The 22,243-nt window shown below is 38.5% G+C and overlaps 1 protein-coding gene, 1 long non-coding RNA gene and 1 other non-coding gene across 5 annotated transcripts; 1 reads left to right on the forward strand and 2 right to left on the reverse strand.

The window, feature by feature from the left end:
* Nucleotides 1-8,515: 8,515 nt before the first annotated feature.
* Nucleotides 8,516-8,634, reverse strand: LOC112846798 (5S ribosomal RNA). Its single transcript, XR_003219971.1, has one exon. It is a non-coding gene; the product is annotated as a 5S ribosomal RNA (ribosomal RNA).
* A 2,459-nt stretch (nucleotides 8,635-11,093) lies between these two features.
* bcl2l12 (BCL2 like 12) lies at nucleotides 11,094-21,098 on the reverse strand. 3 transcript variants are annotated; one of them, XM_019355936.2, is made up of 8 exons: nucleotides 20,804-21,087; nucleotides 17,784-17,955; nucleotides 16,555-16,753; nucleotides 16,036-16,258; nucleotides 14,802-14,906; nucleotides 12,151-12,227; nucleotides 11,696-11,959; nucleotides 11,094-11,574 (listed from the first exon to the last, which is right to left on the reverse strand). In XM_019355936.2, exons 2-8 carry the CDS (start codon nucleotides 17,951-17,953, stop codon nucleotides 11,533-11,535), a joined length of 1,080 nt encoding a protein of 359 aa, XP_019211481.1. In that variant the 5' UTR covers nucleotides 17,954-17,955; nucleotides 20,804-21,087; the 3' UTR covers nucleotides 11,094-11,532. The 3 variants fall into 3 exon arrangements, with proteins under 3 accessions (XP_019211481.1, XP_019211480.1, XP_019211479.1); XM_019355935.2 differs by having other exon boundaries at nucleotides 11,094-11,959; nucleotides 12,151-12,224; nucleotides 20,804-21,098; XM_019355934.2 differs by having other exon boundaries at nucleotides 11,094-11,959; nucleotides 20,804-21,097.
* LOC109200385 (uncharacterized) lies at nucleotides 16,760-17,739 on the forward strand. The gene is made up of 2 exons (XR_002060553.1): nucleotides 16,760-16,918; nucleotides 17,606-17,739. It is a non-coding gene; the product is annotated as an uncharacterized LOC109200385 (long non-coding RNA).
* Nucleotides 21,099-22,243: the final 1,145 nt, after the last annotated feature.

Below are 22,243 nucleotides of genomic sequence, written 5' to 3' on the forward strand. Positions count from 1 at the left end.
ATGTATATATACATATATATCCTTTCATGGGACAATATTGGTGATATGACACTTTGATAGAATGTAAAGTAGTCAGTGTACAGCTTTTATAAGATAAGATAACACACGATAAGATAAGATAAACCTTTATTACTCCCACACATGAGAAATGTTTTGGTCACTGCAGAAAGTGGATATAGAATAAGATAAAATAGAATAACATACTATACAAAATACAATAAAATACTTCACAGTCTGACAGTCGCTGAAAGGAATCTCTGCCACTGAAGGAGCTGTTCAGTGCTGTTAGAGTCTCCTGCATGGGGTGGAAGATGTTGTCCAACAGGGATGACAGCTTAGCCGCCATTCTCCTGTCACTCACCACCTCCACTAGGTCCAGAGATCATCCTAGAACAGAGCTGGCCCTCCGGATCAGCCTGTTCAGTTGCTTCCTGTCCCCAGCAGAGATGCTGCTGCCCCAGCAAACCACATCGTAAAAAAATGTCTGAGGCCACCACAGAGTCACAGAAGGTCTTCAGGAGTGGGCCCTCCACTCCAAAAGACCTGAGTCTCCTCAGCAGGTACAGCCTGCTCTGCCCTTTCCTGTAGAGGGCGTCTGAATTGTGAGTCCAGTCCAGTTTGTTGTTCAGATGAAAACTAAGGTACCTGTAGCTGTCCAAAGCCTCAGTGTCCATACCCTGGATGTTCAGTGGTTACAGTGGAGGATGTTTGTGCCTGCAGAAGTCTACCAACAGCTCCTTCGTTTTTCTAGTGTTGATCTGCTGGCACCAGTCCACAAAGCCTTGGGTCAGTTCTCTGAACTCCCTGTCGTCTCCATCAATGATGAGGCCGACTATTGCAGAGTCATTAGAGAACTTCTGCAGGAAGCACTGGGTGGAGTTGTGGGAGAAGTCTGCAGTGTAGATGGTGAAGAGGAATGGAGCCAGAACCGTTCCCTGTGGGGCCCCCGTACTGCAGACGACCCTGTCCGACACACAGTCCTGAGTTCTCACATACTGTGGTCCATTGGTGAGGTAGTCCAGTATCCATGTTGTGAGGTGACCGTCCACTCCTGAGTTCTCCAGCTTGTCCTTCAGGACTGTGGGAAGAATGGTGTTAAAGGCACTGGAGAAATCAAAGAACATGATTCTCACAGTGCTCCCAGCAGTCTCCAGGTGAGAGAGGGAACCATGTAGGAAGTGAATGACAAGATCATCCACTCCAGCTCCTGCTGGTAGGCAAACTTAAGTGAGTCCAGTGATGAGCTCACCAGGGGCTGAAGCTGAGCCAGGACCAGCCGCTCCAGGGTCTTCATCAGGTGGGATGTCAGAGGCACCGGCCTGTAGCTGTTGAGGTCCTTGGGACATGGAGTCTTTGGCACTGGTACCACACAATTGGTTTTCCAGAGCTGTGGAACTCTCCCCAGCCTCAGACTCAGGTTGAAGATGTGCTCCATCACCTCAGACAGTTGATCTGCGCAGGACCTGACAACCTGATGCCATCTGGACCCACTTCGTTCCTGGCTTTAATCCTCCTCAGTTGCCTTCTAACCCAGATGGTTAAGTGAGAGACATGCTGGAGACGTGTGTTGGATGTGTGGTTGGGGGTGGGGAGTAGTGACCAGGGTGTGTGGGGGAGGTGTGAAGTGTCTGAGGTGTCAAAGGTGGAACAGCAGCAGTGGGGGTGGGTGAGTCTGCAGCCGATGTTGAAGACTGCATCCTGGATGAATAGAACGGAATAGAATAGAATAGAATAGAATAGAATAGAATTCAACTCATGTCACAAGTGCAAGGCAACGAAATGCAGTTTGCATCCATCCAATAATTGGCAATAATATAGATATATTACAAAATATGGATCTATTATAGGTATGTTACAATGTACATGGTATGAAGGTATGTTATGAATATGCTATAACTATAAGTATGCGCAGGCTGTAGTGAGTGTACAAGCTATGAACAGGATATAAATATGGTTAAAAATATGACAACTATACAGAAATATGAAATATGAAACTATACAGATTGTAGATATACAATTGTGAGTATTAATAAACAGTTGTAGAACTATAATTATTGTATTGTAAAGAATGATTGTCTATACAGCATTTTCAGTAGTGCGGTTTAGATCAGTGAGATATGGGGATAATTTCTACAGTAGTTATATAAAGTGCTAGTGGTTGCAAGTGGTGGTTCAGTCCATGTTATTATTGTGTGTATGAGGGTACAGTTGGTAATCAAACCTGTTAAAGAAATGATTCAGTTCATTTGCCCACCTCGCATCCCCCATGGGCAGATGGTGTTAATCTTTGTGCCCCAAGATGGTTCCAAGGCGTCTCCAGACTTCGCTAACATTATTCTGCTGAAGCTGAACTGATCAGTCCCTTCAGCTCCTCCCTGTCTCCAAATTTGAAGGCCCTCCTCTTCTGCTTGAGGACGGCTTTTATTTCTCGGGTAATCCATGGTTTGTTGTTGGAGAAGCAACACAAGGTCCTAGATAAGTTAATGTAGACTGTAACGAAGGTCACAAGGCTGTCACTGTCTTCCCCGTGGTCATTACAAAGCACCTCCCACACAGTAGAGTCAAAACAGTCTTTTAGAACCTCCTCGCTCAGTGTAAATTTGTTGTCACCTCAAAAAAACTCAACATGCAGCCATTTATGTCTAAATCACTAGCAACAAAAGTGAGTACACCCCTGAGTGAAAATGTCCAAACTGTGCCCAAAGTGTCAATATTTTGTGTGGCCACCATTATTTTCCAACACTGCCTTAACTCATGGAGTTCACTAGAGCTTCACAGGGTGCCACTGGAAACTTCTTCCACTCCTCCATGATGAAATCATGGAGCTGGTGGATGTTAGAGACTTTGCACTCCTCCACCTTCCATTTGAGGATGCCCCACAGATGCTCAATACGGTTTAAGTCTGGAGACATGCTTGCGCCTGAGACCTCGTAACACTAATGAGTTACATGACACCAGGAAGAGAAAATGGCTAATTGGGCACAATTTGGACATTTTCACCTCGGGGTGTACTCACTTTTGTTGCCATCGGCAAGTAGGCCATAATGGCTGTGTGTTGAGTTATTTAGAGGGGACAGCAAACTTACACTGTTATACAATCTGTAAACTGACTACTTTACATTATATCAAAGTAAGGGGTGTACTCACTTTTGTGAGATACTTAGCCCTGCGACAGACTGGCGGCCTGTCGCCCTAAGACAGCTGGGATAGGCTCCATATATATATATGGAGGCGCCAGTCTGTCTATATTATGTATTATATATTATATATACAATTGATTTTTTTATGATTCATTGTATATCTTTGTTTCTTTCACTGTCTTTTTGTCAGCTGGATTCAAAAGCACAAAAAGAATTAAAGGAAGATATGAAGATGTATGAATCAAATTCTGGCCTTAAGAATTCCTGGGACAATGTCCAGAAAATGGTGAGCATTCCTACTGAACAGCACATGAAAATGGAATAATCCTCTTTTCAACAGAATAACGGATATACCGTGTAGCCTGGGAAATTAGTTGCCACATAGGACACAATAACAGGGGTTCTTGCAGCATTTCGATGGCATACAGATAAGATACAAAAAGGAAAAATCACAAAACATCCAATAAAAAAATATGCACTGAAAATACAACAGTGGCTCTGGGTACAGACAAAAACAAACAAAGGAACAAATTAATACTAAGCCAAAACCACCAAATGATTGTAAAATGACTGCAGGCACTTACACTACAGTTTCACTAGCTTCATGTTTGGACACACTGGAGATTGCAGACTCTGCGTCTTGCTACACATGTTAGTTCATGGAGGTTTCTAGCCCGCGTGGAAGGTACTGATCACCAACAACAGCTACAAACACATGCATAGTCTTGTTAAATATTGCCTTACAATTTTTAAAGTATTGACACAATAAAGTCTCAACACATTACAGTCATATTTGCCAAGGACTGTATGAAGCAATTTCGCACCACAGTCTGCCATACAGACTCCAGCTTGGTGCAGTCCAAACGCAAGCCCAACCTGACAAAACCATAGACCAAGATGCACTTGGCAAAATCTAGAAGTAGTAACTACTGTTCTTGGTGATGTTCTACTAAAAAATCAAAGAGAAAACAACCATTTTAATCAATTAAGTTTAAGCATATAAGCAATTACTCATGCATAAATTTTATCATAGCTAAAAGCTGCCTAGAAACAACTCCTGTGTGTTAACACTCACTTCAGTTTAAAACTCACATTTCCTGTGTTATAACCTGTTCTTGATATAACATTTTTATTTCATTTTGCTCCTCTATAAACTTTATTTGACTTCTACAGTGGCCTCTTTTGTTAATGGCACGAGTTATATCAACAAGTTTCTCCCCTTTAGGATTAACCCCATATAAGACACATGTGGAGCTTCATGTGTTAAAGGTGTTATTTCGGTACTTTACACGTCACACAGTTTCATTACAAGCGAACCTCCTATTCAGTTCCTCTTTTCTGTCACTTGTTCCTAGGCAAGCTCAAATTCAGTTAGAAGCTAAATGAACCTTCAGGCCCTTGGCCTGACAGGTTTATCAATTCTATATGTCTGTAAGCGTGTGCGGCCTTCTATGCTCTAAGTCTCTTACACAATAGATTGTCTGGACATTGCGCCAAACAAAGCTTAAGACCCTCTGTAGACCAAGCAACAACTCTGAATGAGCACAATCGCAACGTGTATTAAAAAAAAAATCATTTCTACGTATATAATCTTCAATGTTATTCATTTGGGTCAGCGACACTTTTAACATCCTCTTAAGAAGCTCTTTCCTCTACCCTAGAAATAAATCTATGTAATATCTGTTTGTGTAAGCCTACATTATAACCACTTATTCTAGAAATCAAAAAGAAATCCAACATTTTCTACTCCTAAAATCTTCGCTTGTTTTCCCCAAAGCATATCTTTTATTCAAAGTGTCCCACAATTCCCTTTAAGTTTGGTGTACAGCTTCTTATGAACACCGGCATTCTATCTTCTAAACAGGATTCAGTTCATTTTAATCCTTTAACTTAAACATGAAAATAACAATTTCTGCCTCAGAAGTCATAAAATGATCCTAAAACACATTTCAAATTAAACCTTAAAGTGCCACCTTGTGGTGGACGTTTGTCAGTTAAATGAACTTTACAGCCACAAATTATGAACATTAAAAAAACTCAGATTTAAAATAAGTGATGAGAGTACATGACGAGAGTATAGGCACCCTAATAACCCAAGAGAAAACTGTCAAGTCAAAAGGATCTACATGAGTTTACACATGTAAATGTTAAATGTAGATTAAATATTTGTTATTACTGTCCTCTTTGCATCCTGTCATCTGCTCTTCCAGTTCAAGTGCTGTGGCGTAACCAACAAAACAGACTGGTATAATGTGCTGCAGGGAAAGCTACCCTTATCATGTTGCTCAGTTGGGACACAGACCTGTGTTGAAGGATGGACTGAGGTTTGTTGCTTTTTTATTTTTTTTGGGGGGGGGGATAAACCTCTCAAATAAAACAGAATTTTCCTACAGATCAATAAATGCATGTGTCACACATACTGCTTGAGCAACTGCATACTAAAGTCTTTGCATTTTTCAGAGCAGGTTTTGCTAACAACTCTTAGTTTGGTAACTCCAAGTTCAGGGAAACTCCAGATTTATGTTTCAGGAATTGTGTAGACTTCAACTCTGAGTCAGCTACCAGGGTAACAGACTCTGTGAACTAAACCTGAGGCTATGAAGAAAGATTTTGGCTTATCCGGGTAACTTTAGGGTTGGCCCGTGGTTTTCTGTGGTCAACTACAAAGTTGGTTCACTTATATCACTATAATGTGGTAGATCTAACCAGCGCCGCTCCAGCTTAGGTTCCAGATTCAAGATCAAAAGATATGAAATCACCCTAAGCCATTCTCCAGAAAAAAGCGTCACAATTGCTGGAAGATCCCTTGGACCTCTGCGGGAAGAATAGCAGGTTCTTCAAAGTTTTCAAGTAATTGAAAACTCAACTGGCTTCTCTAAAAATATAAAAGAACCCACCCACCACTTTAATCACACTCTAGATCTTGTTTTAACATATGGCATAGAAACTGTTTAAGTTTAAGAATATAATCCACCCACTGTTATCATCTTCAATGGCCTGTACCAACACAGAGCAGAGCAGCTCCAACAGACGTCGATTATCTTCTTAATAATTTTACCTCCTCACTACGTACGACTCTGGATACTGTAGCTCCTGTGAAAAATAGAGCCTCAAATAGGAATTGGAGAGGAAGGAAGGAAGGAAGAGGAAATGGCGTGTCACAAATTTAGAAGATCATCATTTAGCCTGGAGAATTAGTTTGCTGCTTCATAAGAAAGCCCTCCGCAAAGCTAGAACATCTTACTACTCATCACTGATTGGAGAAAATAAGAACAACGTTAGGTTTCTCTTGATATTTCCCCTATATTGGCTTTACTTCATTGGTTTCCTGTTAAATCCAGAATTGAATTCAAAATCTATTTGTATTTCTTCTTCAGTCACCTTTCTCACTTACTATGTGTTAATAGACCTCTCTGCATTGAATCATACCTGTTATCAATCTCTGGCTCTCTTGCACAGCATGTCTTTATCCTATCTTCCTTCTCTCACCCAGCCGGTTGCAGCAGATGGCCCCGCCCCTCCATGAGCCTGGTTCTGTTGGAGGTTTCTTCCTGTTAAAATGGAGTTTTTCCCTTCCCACTGTCGCCAAATTGATTGCTGGGTTTTTCTCTGTATGTATTATTGTAGGGTCTACCTTACAATAACCAGGGTCTACCTGGAGCTGAACGGAATTTGTGCCTGATCTTGCCTCAATTAACAACGGATCACGGTTTGGATTTGACCTGCTGTTCAAATGGCAGCATAGGTTCTGATCCATAACAGAGCCTGTGATACCTTCTGGTTGATCTTGTCAAATAACTGAGACTATTTAGGCGATTTTTAAGTGGAAAATATGTTGAGACTCAGTTTCTGAATTCAGCCACTATTCTTTCCAACATGTTGTTTGATATTTAATGACCGAATCCTAATCTGTGAACAAATTTGCATCTAACATAGCGTCTTTTACCCTGATAACTGACTCAGAGTTGACGTTAACATTCTGGAGCAGAAAACAGGAGTTTCACACATCTCAGGGTTTAGAAACTCAGAGCTGCTAGCTAAACCTGCATCCTGGAATACAGCCCTGGCATTCTTCTTTGCTTTTCTTTCTATCTATAGCTACTCTGCCTCAACTGTTTCCCCATGTCCTTTGCAGCCATGCTACCAGAAAGCAAGAAAGTGGCTGATAAAAAACATCACCTCTGTCCTGGTGTTTGGAGTGTGTATTGGTGTTGTGCAGGTAGGCGATATTAATGTTTTCTACATACTATACATACATACTGTCCATAAACAAAATGTAAATTTAAATTTAGTAACTGTTTACCTACCTTTTAGGCTCATAAAACTTGAAATAACGTATCTTTTGGTAATTATGTGTTGTAAGCTGTAGCTCACTTATTTGCACATTTACAATGAAAGGTGGTATAGATTCCAAAATCTTAGCTCATATATCAGCTATTAGGAATACTTGTGTTTAGCCTGAATTTCTGGATTCAGTTATTCATGCTGATTGCTTTTAACTGGTAGAAATCACTTGCATTCACTTATACTCTGGATGTGAACATAGGCAGCTGAGGACAGTGCAGACAAGTAGTTCTTATTATACAACATCCTAGTCCACCTGGAGTCTGAGTGCATAGTTGGTGCATTTCTGTGTAGTTCCTGTCATATGTGGCGTTAATGACTTGTTAATTAATGACCTGTACGTCTCCTCTTGTTTTGTCAGATTTTGGCCCTGGTGTTCTCCATGCTCATGTATTGTCAAATTCTTTCGGCCGAGAAACACTTGGACTAACTGCAGAAAAGCTGTTCAACAGATGTCATGTGACGCCTATCAAACTCCTGAACTGAATTTCTAAAATCCATAATCCAGCCTGGAACATTTCACTGATTCATTTCGGTTCAGATTTTCAGTCATTACATTATGTCCCTTTTAATTACTGTTAACACCGATTTACTTAGTTCTTCCACACCATGCTGTACAAAGACATCTGTTAACTGGTATGTATTAATTAACCTACTAATGACTATCATTTCCTTGATTGTAGATACAATTTGACATATATTTTTTTAGTATATACTATATTTTTAGTCTTTGGATGTCATTTATCTAAGATGTAAAAAAGCACAGAGGAGCACTCTTAATGGACTGCTTCTTATATAGCGCTTTTCTACTGTCCTGCAGTACTCAAAGCGCTGTATATAACACGCCACATTCACCAGCACCCTCTATGTTTTGTCAGTGCTTTACCTCATACTCCGATGGATGCATTGGAGAGCAAGTGGCGGTTAGTATCTTGCCCAAGGAAATGTGGTATGCAGACTGGCGAAGCCAGGAATCAAACTACCGACCAGCAGATGACCTGCTCTACCTCCTGAGCTACAGCCACCCCATAAGCTTACAGCACCTGGTATTCCCAGGCAGTCTCCCATCCAAGTACTAACCAAGCCCAACACTGCTTAGCTTCCGAGATCAGACGAGATCAGGCGTGCTCAGGGTGGTATGGCCGTAAACACAAACTGCTGCTAGGGGCTAAATACACAAACTGCTGGTTCAGTTTGTGTATTTAGTCCAGCACGGTAGTAACAGAAAATATATTTGACACATGGACCCTGGAAAAGAGATTTTTATTTGACGTTTAATTCTAAATTTCTATCCTGTAAAATGTAGGCATACTGGATATACATCTGCTTCACTTATTTTACCGCAACAATTTTCAAATATCCTCATAGTCACTCAGAATGTAACTCTTGGTATTCCTTTATAGCCTATATATTCTAACTGATACAGGGCAAAATTTAAAGTACAGACACAGGCATAGGTAGTACTGGTAAAGTTTATTAGATGTGAGGATCACTGATATCCACCCTGCTTAAAGGTCACAACATGCACAAGAATTTGAGTATGTTGAGACATTAGTGTCAACATACTCAACATTACTCTAATGTTAAGACAGTAAGTTCACCTAAAAATGAAAAACAGTAAAAAAAAAATAAATAAATAAAAAATGTCCTATTTGACAAAAGTTTGAGCAACAAACTGAGTAAGCTTTGTGAGACTAGCAGAAAGTGAGATAAAGTACATGAAGACTTGATTCATGTGATTCCTTGTAAGACGTGCAGCTGAGTTTCAACTCCATCCATCTGTTCCCTCTCACTTGATCGCTCCATGTCTTTGGGCTGTGGGAGGAAGCCGAAGTACCCGGAGAGAACAACCCATGCAAACATGAGGAGAAGATGCAAACTCCACACAGAAAGGACTTCACATAAAACCAGTAATTTACCCCTTAGACATTACATCCTGTATTTATATAGCGCTTTACTAGTCCCTAAGGACCCCAAAGCGCTTTACACATCCAGTCATCCACCCATTCACGCACACATTCACACACTGGTGATGGCAGCTACATTGTAGCCACAGCCACCCTGGGCGCACTGACAGAGGCGAGGCTGCCAGACACTGGCGCCACCGGGCCCTCTGACCACCACCAGTAGGCAACGGGTGAAGTGTCTTGCCCAAGGACACAACGATCGAAACTGTCCAAGCCGGGGCTCGAACCGGCAACCTTCCGATTACAAGGCGAACTGACAACTCTTGAGCCACGATTGCCCTTTATATAAGTGTTTTGCTCGTAAATTGTTGCAATTAATTAACAAAAAAACAGTGAACTATTAAAACCTTAAGAGTACAGAGATGGATGTTTCATGTCAAAATAATGTAAAGTGCCTTTGCCCAAAAAAAAAAAAAAAAAAAAAAAAAAAAAATCAATAAAAACATAAAAGGTAAACTCACAATTACATACATACTAAGCTGTATTTAATTTACACTGTAACAGAACAGAGAAATTTACATGAGGTTTCAGTTTTTTGTCACACAGGTCTGGGAGAATTGTACTTGGAATCAGTAAATGCTAGTTAGGTAGTGAATGATTTTTTTTTTTCATTTTTAATTTTAGTTATTTAGCAGAACGATAAAATAATTTGGGATTGCTGATCATTCACTTAGGCCTGTATGACTGTGGCTTTACTGAGGTTTTAGGTTGAATAATACATTATGTCCTGTTCATTCATGTTAATACTTACATCCCTAAGGAATTTGTCCACTTTCAACAAGAAATGGTTATTATTTGCAATAAAAATAATAAAATATTATATATATACACACACACACACATTTTAGTTATATCGAGAGACAGATTCACAACTGTGGCTGAGGAAGCCCAGATTACCCGGAGAGAACAGATGAGCACAGTGAGAATATGCTCCACACAGAAAGGCTCCTCCTGGTGGGTTTGAACCCAGGATCATCTTGGTGTGAAACCAAACCAAACCAAACAAAAAACAACAACAAAAAGGGACAGTCCCTATTACACCTAGTGCAATTCAAACATGTAGAATCTTTCCTCATAACTTACAGACAGGAGGCGTTTAAATGTTCCTACTCAAATAGAAAATAGACATACAAAAAGACTTTGGATCATGCAAAAACACAGGCTGTGCCTACTCAATTAAAAATTAAACAAACTGAAAAAATAGCAAAAAAAAAAAAACATCAAAAACTTTAGCGTTTATCTTTTTGTGGATTAAAGACCTGTCAATCAAACGATAGCAATAGAAATATCAGTCTCTGAACATTATACCCTCTCTGTATAGCTTTTGCTAACATACACAAATCCACATCTTGTGATTCCATGTAAATTAGATCCACAGAAAGAATGATACCAGCAGTGAGACATGCAGTGCAGGAACTAACAAATCAAAATTTTGACTAAAATGCAAATGTAAATATTCGGAAATTGAGAAAAGAAGACATAAAATCTTGCTCTCGGTCTTCTTTAGCTCACTGGATAATCGTGAAACTAAAGTTCTTGATTGTTAATTAGATTTTTCAGTGAGATTCAATCTTAAATGGGTACAGGGTGGGTGGTGGTATTTACTGTTTTTTAATACAAATAAAGTGTTTAGGGAAATTTTGCATAGCTTGTTTTTCTGTATCCTTTTAAAAATACTAAGACTCAGTCTTAAGGACACAGAAACAAGTAAACAAGTAGGAGTTTTTACCAATTTACTGAACAGAAAGGAAGAAGGCAAAAATTGACTAGTCACTACAGAACAGAAACTGATGTTAGAGGTATTCTCAATTTAACTGACGGGTCTTTTTTATAAAACAATCTATAATAGTAACAACAAATGACTTGTGCAAATCAAAAACCTGGAGAGACTTTCTAATGTCAGCAGAATTCAAAAGGCTTCAAGAATTACTGAGCGTTTACATAAGGCCATGGAAGAAAAAGTAAGCCACATATTAAAGCAGAGAAGGTTTCTCTATTCCTCGTCACTTTCCTGTCAGGTCCAGTAGTTGGTGTTTAGTTGAGGAGAAACAAAAAACAAAAAAACAAAACAACAACACTGCTCAGTCATATTCTAGATGCTCATCCAAAGCTACTGCATTCTCCTGCAGATGAAAAAGTCTGTATGATTAATTATACAGAGGAAAAAATAGAGTTCATAACAGCCACTGAAGGCCCGTCTGTAAAAAACATAATCACAGTCAATGCAAAAATGAAATCACTTACCCATCCTCCATGGCTCTTTAGCCATGGGACGAAGTTCTCCATGTAGCACTCTGCATAGCCTTGCATCCGCTGAGCTCCCGTGGCTGTCACTATTCGCCGTGATACCTCCATGCTGACAGCCATCCGTTGCAGTGTAGGACTGGCTGTTGGTTGCTGAGAAAGAGTTTCAGCTACCTGACTGCTGCTCACAGCATCCAGGAGTTTGGAAAATGATGCATATGAAAGACGGGTCAAACTGGAGCGAAGAAAAGGGTCTGATTGGATCTGTTAAATGATGTACATTTGCTTTGAGTGCACACGCAAACACATGAGGAAAATTTACACCATCTTCAGCTCTATATTTATCTGAACTGATTAATTCGTTATTATTATTATTATTCCCAAAACAAAGAGCAGTCAACATTTGACAAATGAATAAAGGACCTTTACAGACAGTATAATGAACCACTACTTACCACAGTATTGATAGAATCTCCTTCCGAAGAGAGCACCTTGACAAGTTCCTGCACTATTGTTTCTTTATCACATACTGCTGAGAAAGAAACATCAGCTTTACTGAAGATGAAGATATTATAGTTCTTGATCAGTTTTTCCAACTTCACATAATGTACTAAAGCTGCATGTATTTCTGATGTATCAGTTTTGTCATCAATCACTATTTGCTCAAGTGTTTTTCCGGTGTTATAAATCACCTTCAACCAATTCAGTAGGGTTTCTTTAGCTGAGCTGAGAGTCCCAAAGCCTTAGAAATGGCTTTGTAACCTATTCTGATGTCAGTGACATTGGTTCTCATTTGTTCTTCAGTTTCTTTTTAATATGGAATGATGTGCTGGTTTTATCTTATCAGGTTCTATTTAAGTAATTTCTTGATTTACCAGGTCTGGCAGTAATTAATAAGTTCTGGGTGTGGCTAGGGAAATTAAACTCACCATTTCCAAAAACATGGTTAATCACAGTTAATTCATGAGTTGACACGGGGGGAGGTTTCTAATAGTGCCAAGGAGATTTGGACAGCTTTTTTCCCCATAAATGAAATAATAAATTAATGACTATATTTTATATTTATTTTTTGGACACAATCATATGCAAACAACCAAAATCAGGCAAGGGGTAAATACTTTTTCATGTAACATTTCACATGAGCCCCTTCTATGATGTTTCCAGTGTTACAGCATGGGTAATTAATTTGATACACTCAGTCCTAGTCTCCAAGTTATAATTAATACCTAACAATACGCCTAACCTTGGAAAATATTGATGCATATTTTAAGCATGCTGTAGTCCAGGTCAAATAAATAAATAAAATAAAATAAAAATACTTAAACAAAACTTGGATGCAAAGTGACCAAAAACGATCCTTGCTCTAAACTACCATGTCACAAATGCTGCCTTTCTGGAAGCATTTTAGATGGGCATCAAAGCCTTTCATAGTACTGAAACAGTTTTGCTGACAGTGACCAGTAGTTTACCAGTTTACCAGTCACATTAGATTAAAGTGATATTGCAGCCCCGAGTCTGCAGTACCTCAGTGATGCATTTTATTCTGTGGATAAAAACATTTTTTGGCACCCCTTGCAGACTGGCTTGTAATTAAGGGTACTTAAGAAGAGTTTTTCAGTATCGGTTGGTCAGTTTTTCTCTTCCTCTGCTCCCTTTACTTGTCAGCTCCCTCTGTGTTTCATCTCAGGATTAATCTTCTTCTGTTTGGATCTGTTTCCACTTGGTAATATTATTAGAGGATAACATCTCCTTTCATTTGTACACTGATGACTGAGTTATATCTTCCACTAAAATATATATTAAAAGGCTGGATGACTAACAATTTCGTCCACTTGAACAAGAACAAAACTGATTTTCATCATCTTTTGTCCATGGAAATCTACGAGCTCCTTTGCCAGCATGTTAGATTATTTTATCATATATTTTACATCTCTTGCGAAATATAATTTTGTGACTCAGAGCTTTACTCTGACAAACAAATTTGCTCTGTTGTCAAAAACCAGCTAAGCACTATCACCTCTTTGAAATCTTTTGTCCTTTCAGCAAGACTGCTGACTGGCACAAACAAATATGGGCACATCATTCCAGTCTTGTCCTTGCCACATTAGAATTCATTTTAAGAGCTCACTCATTATTTTTAAGACTCTTAATGGGCAGGGGCCAGCTTATATCACTGATTTAGCTCCTACATGTCTCGGATCTGTTGTCGGATCAAAGCTCGTTACATACAAGTTGATGCCTCAAACAAAAACGTGATGGGGCCTTTGTGGTCACTGCTCCATGTGTATTGAAATGGAACAAAAAGGACCCACATCTTTGCTTCTGAGTCTAGACTCAAAACCCGCCTTTGTCCCAGTTAACATTCCCTTGTTAGCAAACTAATGTCTCATTTGCTGTATGTCTAACTCATGCATCCCCTCCTGCCCTCTGGTAGTTGTTGTCATTTTTGACGTGCTTGATTATTGGTGAAGGCCTGTTATTCTGTATTTTATGTATTTAAATGATTTCTTGATTGATTGGCTAGAGAAACTGAACTCAGCTTTCCCTTCTTGGTGTTATAAAGGAGTGGGGTGGTGATCTGAAACATTTAAGTGTGGCACACATACAAAAAAAAAAAAAAAAAGCAGGAAATCAATCAAACAGTTTTTCCCACCACTGCAGTTTGTTTACTCTGCTCCGAATCAGTTGAGGAGTTTGTAAACTTGTAGCTTTTCCCTGTGATTTGGTTTCTTTACACACAGAGAAAAATCCAAGTGAACTAAAATATATCACTGCAAACCTTGTGGAAATATTCAGCCCACTTATTGGCTTGATGTATCTGGGGTGGTAGCAAAAGTGAATAAAGTAAAACAGAAAGAAGGTGCTGTGTTCTGCACTATTGAAGAACATGAAAAATTTATGTTCATTTTGTGGCTAGTTGCTACCATATAAAGCACATCTATAGGCCCTTGCAAGTGTGAAAACACCGTAAATCTGCTTTATAAATACATTTTACTTACTTATTTTACTTTATTCGTTACTTTACTATGTTCTGTGAATTATAGTTTGGGTCAATCTACCATTTTAAACTGAATTAATATATGTGCGTGGCTGTGCGTGCAATTACCTGTTGGTGGCTGTGTTTTGGGACTATTTCTCTTTATACTGGTAGACTTCTGAGCAATCTTTTCCAGCTTCTCTGCCACATCACTGTAGAACTCAGGAGGATGATCTGTATGGACAAATGTATATGAAATATCCATGAACAATAAAAGGACTTTTGCCACTCAAATGCAGTCATGTGTTTAATTTGAGTATGTTGCAGGAGAAATACGTTCACTAGTATCTTCCAAGAAAGCAATGGCTGACTCTGGTTTATTAACCACTGTCTTCCTCCTCAGTGTGAGTGCTGCCTTTGACACTATAGCTCATTGCAGCATTCTTCTTCTCAGACTAGCTTCTATTCGAGTCACTGAGAAACCCTTCAAACTAATTTAAATCTTATCTCTCCCACCTCACTCAGTTCATTCAACGAAAAAAATTCAATCTCATCCATTTTCAGTTACCATTGAAGTCCCCCAGTGACGGGTACTGGGCCGTCTTTTATTCATCATCTAATTCGTCTTGGTCATATCTTCTGTAAACGTAATATCAGTTTTATTGTTATCCCCGTGAAAGTAACCGAGATGACAGCCCTAGTTCTGCTGCAACCTTCTCAAATTAAACAGTGGTAAAACCTACGTTCTCCTCGTTTGACTGCTATAGAGTACATGAATATGATAATAAATGGAGGTAAAGAAGGTTAAAATATGATAGAATCTTGATCTGCTCTGCTCCTAACATCGACCATCTCTCCATTTTTAAATCCTGTTTCAAAATGTATCTCTTAGAACTGGCTTAATTTTTCTAATTGACTTCCACTTGTCACATGAATTATCTGTTCTTAGTGATCTTAAATATTAAGATCAAAATAAAAGTTGTACCAGAGAAGTTACCTCCTTTGAGTGCAAGAACCTTTCGTAGATTATCTTTATCAACAAGATCATCAAATAAAATTCTTTAGCAAAAAGCAAGAAGAGGTTCCTGAGTAAAAGTCACATGAAAAGGTGCTGTAACGGAAAAAAATCCTTGCCCTACTAAATTAAATGGTCAGGAAGTATTGCTGACATCAATGGGCATGCGATAGTTCACAATGCAACACGTGAAAATTACATTTACATTTAGATGTATAAAAATTCCATAAATGTATTCATCTTTAATATTATAAATGTACACAAGACGAGCGAATTTTGTGTGTCCGTGTGATTAAATACAACTGATATTTCTTCTTTTGGAAAATGTAACATAGTCAGAGAGCTTACTGGGAGAGATGACATTTGGTCTAGGCTCCAGTTTTTTGTTAATTGGTAATGTGTCAGGTCGCTGAGGATGAGACGGACGCTCCTGTTTGTCCTTATCCTTCTGTAACCTTAAACTGAAGATCTTGGAGAGCTTCTGTTTGATCTTTTTTTGGCTGAGCTTTTTCTTTGGTTTCTTTTCACTTTCATCCTCTTCTGATGTAGAGGAGGGGGATATAGTGTCATCCTGTGGAAACAGTTGAAGTATTTAAACTATTAAATTTTAGTTAAATAATTACATTGTAATTTCAAATAAAATACATTGAAATTCCATTTTATTACAGTGGACTTGTGCCCTTAGTTGCGGGCCATATTACAAAGTGTTACCAATCTTATTAATGTTATAGTTGCAACAAATACAGAGTACACCTCTGACATCCTGTATATAGCCAGGAACAATACATGTAGACACTAGCAGGTTTGGGTCCAACATCACTCACGGTCTTTCAAGTGTTCCAGCTCAAAACAATACAACACACTTACTTCGCTTTGGTCTTTGAGGTGTGCTGGTTTTGTCTTGCCCTTCCTGCCCAGTGAGCCTTCAGGGTCTTTGGCAGGACGTTGTGTGCTATTACGATGAGGCAGTTGCTTTATGAGGTCTTTGAATCCAGTCCTTTTTTCATCTCCTGAAGTGACAACCTGAGAATTCCGCTCATCCTTTGCTTTTGATTTTGGGTTGGAACTAGCATGGGAAAAAAAGACAATTCAACATAAAGAAGACAATTCATTAAAAATAAATGGTCACATAAATAATATTGCAAATATTTAATTACTATATTTAAAATAATTACTTACTTAAACCTTTAGATTGATTAAAATGTAAGTCCTAAAATTATGAAAAAGCACGGTGTGCATAGGGCTGTTCGATATAACGATATATATCGGATGACGATATAAAAACGTCTATCGTTTCATTTTACGCTATCGTTTGTTTCGTGGTGTCGCAAAATAAACTGTTTACGGCAATATTTTTTTATTATTTTGATGGTCACTGTAGTGGCTATATTAATTTCCTAAAGTTCTCTCTTTCTCTTATATTTAATATAACCACACTACCGACGGACAAACGCTTGTTTTTAAGCATTGTCGTTAGCAACAACGACGGTAATACCACCTCGTGTCCGCTTGTTTATTTTCCACATAAACCTTTCACAATAAAGCTCAAGATCCTGTTGAGACTTTTCAAAATAAACTGAATCACGTGAAAGATGCACAGTTTTTACGGATGAGAAGCAAAAAAGAGCCGTCAGAACGTTAGAACAGGCTTTTCCCCGCAGCACGCTGTGTAATAAATACTCACAAAGAAAACGGTGGCCGTTACAACCTATGTCTAAAAATGTATCGTTTCATGTATCAGTTAAAACACTCGACTCCAGGTACGCGACGCCCAGCTGGAAACACTTCACGCAAGTCGAGCTGCCCGACATTCACAGAATTTACAGAAAATGTTACATTTTTGTGATTTATATCGTTATCGGACGATAGATGTCTTAATATCGGGATATGAGATTTTGGTCATATCGCACAGCCCTAGGTGTGCACCATCTACCCTTTAATCATTGCTACTAACTGGTAAAGGTCACAAATGGCACGAGTCAGTGAGCTATTATCCAGAATGTTGTGTCTTGAGCTACAATTTAAAAAAAAAAAAAAAAAAAAAAAAAAAAAGACAACAAAAAAGCACAAAATAGAATAGTAGTGAGTTATATTACCTGTACTTGTGGTGATCATTGTAGGCCCCTCCTACCCTCCCAGGCCTCTCTTTCAGAGGGATCAAAAGGGAGCGATGTAGAAAAGCTTGGAGCACTAAATGAGTCTCACTCTTAATCTCAATCAAAGAGATGGAGGACACAGATGAGCGGCGTCCTTCAGAGTCTGACATCACTACAGTTTACAAAAAATAAATAAATAAAAAAAATTCTTAAGTCATGTTATAAAATCCTCAAAAAATAAGCTACAATGGAGTGAAAGAGTGTTTGACCCCGTAATTTCCTCTTTTTTATGTATGTTTGTCACACTTAAATGTTTCATCAAACAAATTTAAATATTAGAAAAAGATGATACAAGTAAACATAAAATGCAGTTTCTAAATGAAGGTGTTTATTATTAAGGGGAAAAAATCCAAACCTACATGGCCCTGTGTGAAATAGTTCAATTCAACTGCACTTATATAGCACCAAATCACAACAACATTCGCCTCAAGGCACTTTATATTGTAAGGTACACCCTACAATAATACATACAGAGAAGAACCCAACAATCATATGACCCCCTATGAGCAAGCACTTTGGCGACAGTGGGAAGGAAAAACTCCCTTTTAACAGGAAGAAACCTCCGGCAGAACCAGGCTCAGGGAGGGGCGGGGCCGTCGGCCGCTATCTTGGTTTAGACTTGCACCCTTGTCTTTTACGCATTGAAATTCCTCCAGATTCCTTCAATCTTTTAATTATGTTATGCACTGTTGAAGGTCAAATATCCAAATCTCTTCCCATCTTTATTTGAGGAACATTAATTTTTTTGAAAATTATTGAAATCTGTAAAAACTATTTTAAATTTTTTGTACCAAATCATAATTACAATCATCTGTTGACATCATGTGTTTCAAATCACATCATTATTTAACAAATTCACCTGATTACTAGCCCTACATTGCTCCTGTCCCAACCTTTTTTGGAATATGTTGCAGGTCTGAATGACAGCAAAGGATGTCTATTTACAAATGAAATAAAGTTGACCAGACAAAACATGAAATATTTTGTGTTCATATTGTCTGCAATAACATAAGTCAAAGTAAATTTAGAAATCACTCCTTTCTTTTTTTATTTGCATTTTCCATACTGTCCCAACTTTTTCTGATTTGGGTTTCGAAGATGGGGCCTGATTATTTAAGACCTTGTATGTGAGGAGCAGGATTTTGAATTCTGGATTTAACAGGAAGCCAATGAAGGGAAGCCAAAACAGGAGAAATCTGCTCTCTCTTTCTAGTCCCTGTCAGGACTCTTGCTGCAGCATTTTGGATTAACTGAAGGCTTTTCAGGGAGTTTTTAGGACATCCTGATAATAATGAATTACAGTAGTCCAGCCTGGAAGTAATAAATGCATGAACTAGTTTTTCAGCGTCACTCTGAGACAGGATATTTCTAATTTTAGAGATGTTGTGCAAATGGAAGAAAGCAGTCTTACATATTTGTTTAATATGTGCATTAAAGGACATGTCCTGGTCAAAAATGACTCCAAGGTTCCTCACAGTGTTACTGGAGGCCAAGGTAATGCCATCCAGAGTAAGAATCTGCTTAGATACCATATTTCTAAGATTTTCAGGGCCGAGTACAATAACCTCAGTTTTATCTGAATTTAGAAGCAGAAAGTTAGCGGCCATCCAGGTCTTTATGTCTTTAAGACATTCCTGCAGTTTAAATCAAATGACTGGATAATGTCCTGCATTAGGAAATTCTGATATTTTAATCTTTAAATCCCCTTTCCTTTGTTCCAAGATGCAAAAAGGTAATAATAATAATAATACAACTAATAATACAACTAAAACTAATACAAACCTTAAATACTAATCTGTATGTTTACGATACACAGTGACTTTCAAATGTCCTCCGGAAAATTTTGCAGAACAACAAAGCCAGCCTGCCATTTTTCATATCCTCCCTGGTGAACTTGATGTATCCACAGAGTTAGAGAGTTCATCAGCAAATTGTGGTATACTGTGGTTGATTTTCATCTAGTTATCATGAACCTGACTTCATGGTCCAATGATTGAAACTAGCACTTACAATCAACTGTCATTATGCATGTGTAATAGTTGTAAGCTTAGGAATAAACTATGAAAATTTTTTCTTTTTTTTGCTTTATTTAAATTTCTGGTGCCATGAGAGTCTTTAGTTCATCAACTTGGGTCAGACTGAACCAGACTAAACATACTTCACTGCAATGTATGTATGTGTGCTGCTCAAATACTCTCTGGAATTAGTAAAGTTTCTCTGATTCTGATGTATTGAGAAGTCATCCCCCAGTGCTTTTCCCTATTTGATGGTAGTATTAAGAGCTGTTCCTTGTAATATGTATACTCTTGTACTTTTTTATGCTAGTAACTCGGTTTTTTGTTTTTTTCCCTAAGGAACAAATTTGCTTAACATAAGAGACAAAAAATGACATGGAAAAACCCCGCAGAGCTATAGAATTGACTGTTTGTTTACATGTTTCAATTAAAAATTTATTTTCTTTTCAAGACAATATTCAAGTGACGTTCAATTGTGTATACGTTCTTCTAGGTTCCGCCCAATCGATTATTTTGTGAACTCTCTGTTGTTGTTAACAGGTCGCAACACGGGTTCGAAACAGCTTGAAAAAGAAACAGAAACAAGCAAGTGATTCTAATCGTTCCATTCCATTCATACCTTACACCACCAGGAAATGCTAACAAAACACCGCCTTACTCACTTTTTATAACCCCCCTCCAAAAAAACAAAATTTACGACGACCTGTGACTATGAGATACCTCTGCCAAGGTACTCTTTAATATCATTTAAAAACGTTAGCTCAATTCATTTAAATCAAAGAATACGTGAGTTAAGAACAGTAATCGCCCGACCGACCAGGGACAAAACTTTTCCACGGTCATGACTCGAGTTAAAAGCTGGCTGCCTGAATATTTCACTAACTTTTACGGAAGGTAAATACATGCTAGACTGAGACAAACATATATAGAATAAAAACTTTGTACCTCGAGGTGTGTCTCGACGTGTCGAAGTAGACCCGAATTGAGGTTTAGAGTGTTTTTGCCGTTTGCTTGCGCAGCTACATTGAACTCCGTGGTAATCCTCTTCTTCTGCCGCTTCCACTTCTTCTTCAACTACTACTAGTTTAAATGCGGTAGGCACACCCAACTTACAGGTGCATTACCGCCACCACCATTAATCCCCTAGTTCAAACATAATCAAATTAAAGATTGCCTACTGTACTAACAGATTCCACAGTTTAATGCTTTGTTTGGTGTTCTTAAATAAAGTCACTAATCTTCTCCTCTCTTCCTCATATTCATTGTGGCGGATGATTGAGTGTTAATGCTGTGTTCCAAAATGAAAACTGTAAAGTCACAGGGCTGTGCTGAAAAGTGACCATAAACAAGGCAGGTCAACCATTTTTAATGTAAAATATGAATGTAAACCCCACCATAACGTGTTTTTGTTGTTTCTCTGGATTTTTTTTCAACGTTTTGAGTGCAAGTGTTTTGGTAAATGAACTGGTACTTATAAAGCGCTTTTCTACTCTATGTTAAGCACGCAAAGGGCTTTACACAATTCACCCATTCACAACAGCACTTTTTTCTGTTTCTAAGTGCTTCCTAACTAACATCCACACACATTCGGAGATGACCAACATGTTAGGGTTAGTATCTTGCCCAAGGATACTCACCACCACCTGAGCTACAGCCACCCACCTGGCTTATAATAATTTATTATCACATATTCTTTCAGCCCAAATTTTAACAACATATTCTTGCTCATTTTCACTCCCCTATTCTATATGAGTATTCTATATGGGGTGCCTTGCTTAAGAAACGTGGCACATCCTCCTCCTCCTCCTTCTTCTCTCTCCCTGTAAACTGTCGCATAGTTATATAGAACGAATTCCAAATTAGATTTAACCCAGGATGCCTAGTGATAAATGCAACATTCCATATGTTGCATTTATCACTAGTTTTATTTAATTTCTTTGTAAATTTAATTCTAATTTTCTGTACTTCTGTCTCTCTTTTCACTGCTTTCCAACCCCAAAATGCTACATTGTGGCTTCCTCTGTGGCTGCAGGATTCTGTAGTAACTCCTGCTGCACACTTGCCATTTCTATTGTCCCCTCCACAATGAGCTCACCTGTGATTCCTTTTATATACAGCTGTCTGAATTCTTAACAGCTAAAACATCTAATGGGCTTTGGTGCAAATTCTCTGTACATATAAGCAGTTTTGTCATATCAAAATTATAGCTCCTGCTCCTCGAAGCATAGCTGCAGTCCCTTTTTTTATATGTTCTCCCCAGCATTTTCATCATTTACTTCACTTGTTTCTCACTTGCAGATTTTCCACCAGTTCCTCCCTTTTTACATTTTTTAACCTTCTTTACCTCCATTTCAGATTTACTGCCTATTAGTAAATTTCCATAAC

The sequence above is a fragment of the Oreochromis niloticus genome, linkage group LG4 (genome assembly GCF_001858045.2).
Source record: "Oreochromis niloticus isolate F11D_XX linkage group LG4, O_niloticus_UMD_NMBU, whole genome shotgun sequence".
NCBI classification, from domain to species: domain Eukaryota; kingdom Metazoa; phylum Chordata; class Actinopteri; order Cichliformes; family Cichlidae; genus Oreochromis; species Oreochromis niloticus.